Consider the following 2124-nt stretch of genomic DNA (forward strand, 5'->3'; position numbering starts at 1 on the left):
TTATTTTGCAACGCTCACGTACCGTGGGCAGTCTGGTCAGCATGGAAGAAGCCACATTACAAGAGATTAACATTTTGAATGTAACATATCCTCTGAGACAGTATTGTATTGGTTGCGACAAGGTTCTTTCCCTGTTAATCTAAATATCTCATCTATGTATGTTGCATCAAAAACTAAAGCCATCAATGTACTCAATTTAGCCCAGATTTCAACCAGAAACCAACATCGTGTTTCCTAGAATTGTTTGTTTTCAAATTATATTCAATTTTGTTTACAGCTAGATCCAATATGGATCAAAATATGGCATTGATCCAACGTCTTTGCATAAAATCCTCTCCATGAACATACCAGAGCCAAGAGCCTTCTTCCCACCTTCTTCCCACTGTGTGGATGAGAGAGAACTGCTGGATAGCATTAATCTCAATGTCCTTTCTGCTCCCCTGGAGGCATGACTGAACCGAAGCGCTACTTTCTCCTGACTCATCACAGATTGGTTTCATTACCAGGAGACACCATGTGTGGGAGTTTGGTTCATTTATTATAAAAAATGTCATTTGCCTCCCACTTGGACTATCGCGATAAGGTTATCACCATAGACTTATATAGACATTGCATTATTGTATCTGTCTCATGATGGCGCCTGTGAGAGCATGTGCAAAGCCATTGAGGCCATCTCCATTTTGAAGTAGTCCACCTTCTACTATGTCTATGAGTTGGTGAACAAACTGAAAGGGTGTATACTGCCACCTGTACTGTGTTGTTTGCTCACGAGTATAATTCATTGGCTGATCCCTTCTGATGACACAAATTGAATCATGTGATCCCTCCTTAACCCATAGGAAGTCCCACCCAGTTGATTACTTCAAAATGGTTAAAGTCCTCAATGGCGCTGCCCATGCTAAAATGGGGTTTTGGGCACTAGAGTCCTCTATCTATCTCTATGGTTATTACACACTATACCTCTATTCTCCTTAACTGCTGTGTGAAGATGCCATGAGGAGCTTCTGGACCGACTGACCAAGAAGACTACTGTCATGGAGTCCGAGGTTTGCCTTGGCCTGTTGACCTTATGTTTGAGTGTGCTTTGGATTGCATGGAAAAATCAACCAAGAACGACTCAATTATCTTTATCTAAAAGATAGCGAAATTCAGTCAAATAGGTTTTTTTTATATGTTGCGCATACAAGAATGTAGAAAACAGAAAGTAGAAAATAGAATATATAATGTAGAATATAGACTGTAGATTGTAGAATGTAGAATATATACTGAACAAAAATAGGAACGCAATATGTGACAATTTCAACAATTTTACTGAGTTACAGTTCATATAAGGAAATTAGTCAATCAAAATAAATAAATTAGGCCCTAATCTATGGATTTCATAGGCCTACTCACTTGGGAGCCAGGCCCACCCACTGGGGAGCCAGACCCAGTCAAACAAATATAGTTTTCCCCCCACTAAATGGCTTTATTACAGACAGAAATACTCATCAGTTTCATCAGCTGTCCGGGTGGCTGGTCTCAGACAATCCCGCAGGTGAAGAAGCCAGGTGTGGAGGTCCTGGGCTAGCGTGGTTACACTTGGTTGTGAGGCCGGTTGGACGTACTGCCAAATTCTCTAAAACGATGTTGGAGGCTACTTATGGTAGAGAAATTAACATTCAATTCTCTGTCAAAAGCTCTGTTGGACATTCCTGCAGTCAGCATGCCAATTGCTCGCTCCCTCAAAACATGAGACATCTGTGGCATTGTGTGACAAAACTGCACATTTTAGAGAGGCCTTTTATTGTCCGCGGTACAAGGTGCACCTGTGTAATTATCATGCTGTTTAATCAGCTTCTTGATATGCCACACCGTTCAGGTGGATGGATTATCTTGGCCAAGGAGAAATGCTCACTAACAGGGATGTAAACAAATATGTGCACAACATTTGAGAGAAATATGCTTCTTGTGAGTAAGTAAGATTTCTGGGATCTTTTATTTCAGCTCATGAAACATGGGACCAACACTTTACATGTTGTGTTTATATTTTTGTTCATTGTAGAATGTAAAATATGGAATATAGAATACAGAATGTAGAATATAGAATGTCAAATGTGTTAAAGGAGATATTCTGTGCTGCAG

General features: G+C 40.2%; 1 protein-coding gene across 1 annotated transcript in view; it reads left to right on the forward strand.

Moving 5' to 3' along the window:
* The window catches only part of LOC135543323 (striated muscle preferentially expressed protein kinase-like), a 63636-nt gene that overhangs the window by 41830 nt on the left and 19682 nt on the right, over positions 1–2124 (forward strand). The window contains 1 exon segment of the mRNA XM_064970502.1: positions 989–1046. Within this exon segment, the coding sequence (XP_064826574.1) occupies positions 989–1046 (58 nt within the window).

This window comes from Oncorhynchus masou, chromosome 7 (assembly GCF_036934945.1).
Source record: "Oncorhynchus masou masou isolate Uvic2021 chromosome 7, UVic_Omas_1.1, whole genome shotgun sequence".
Classification (NCBI taxonomy): domain Eukaryota; kingdom Metazoa; phylum Chordata; class Actinopteri; order Salmoniformes; family Salmonidae; genus Oncorhynchus; species Oncorhynchus masou.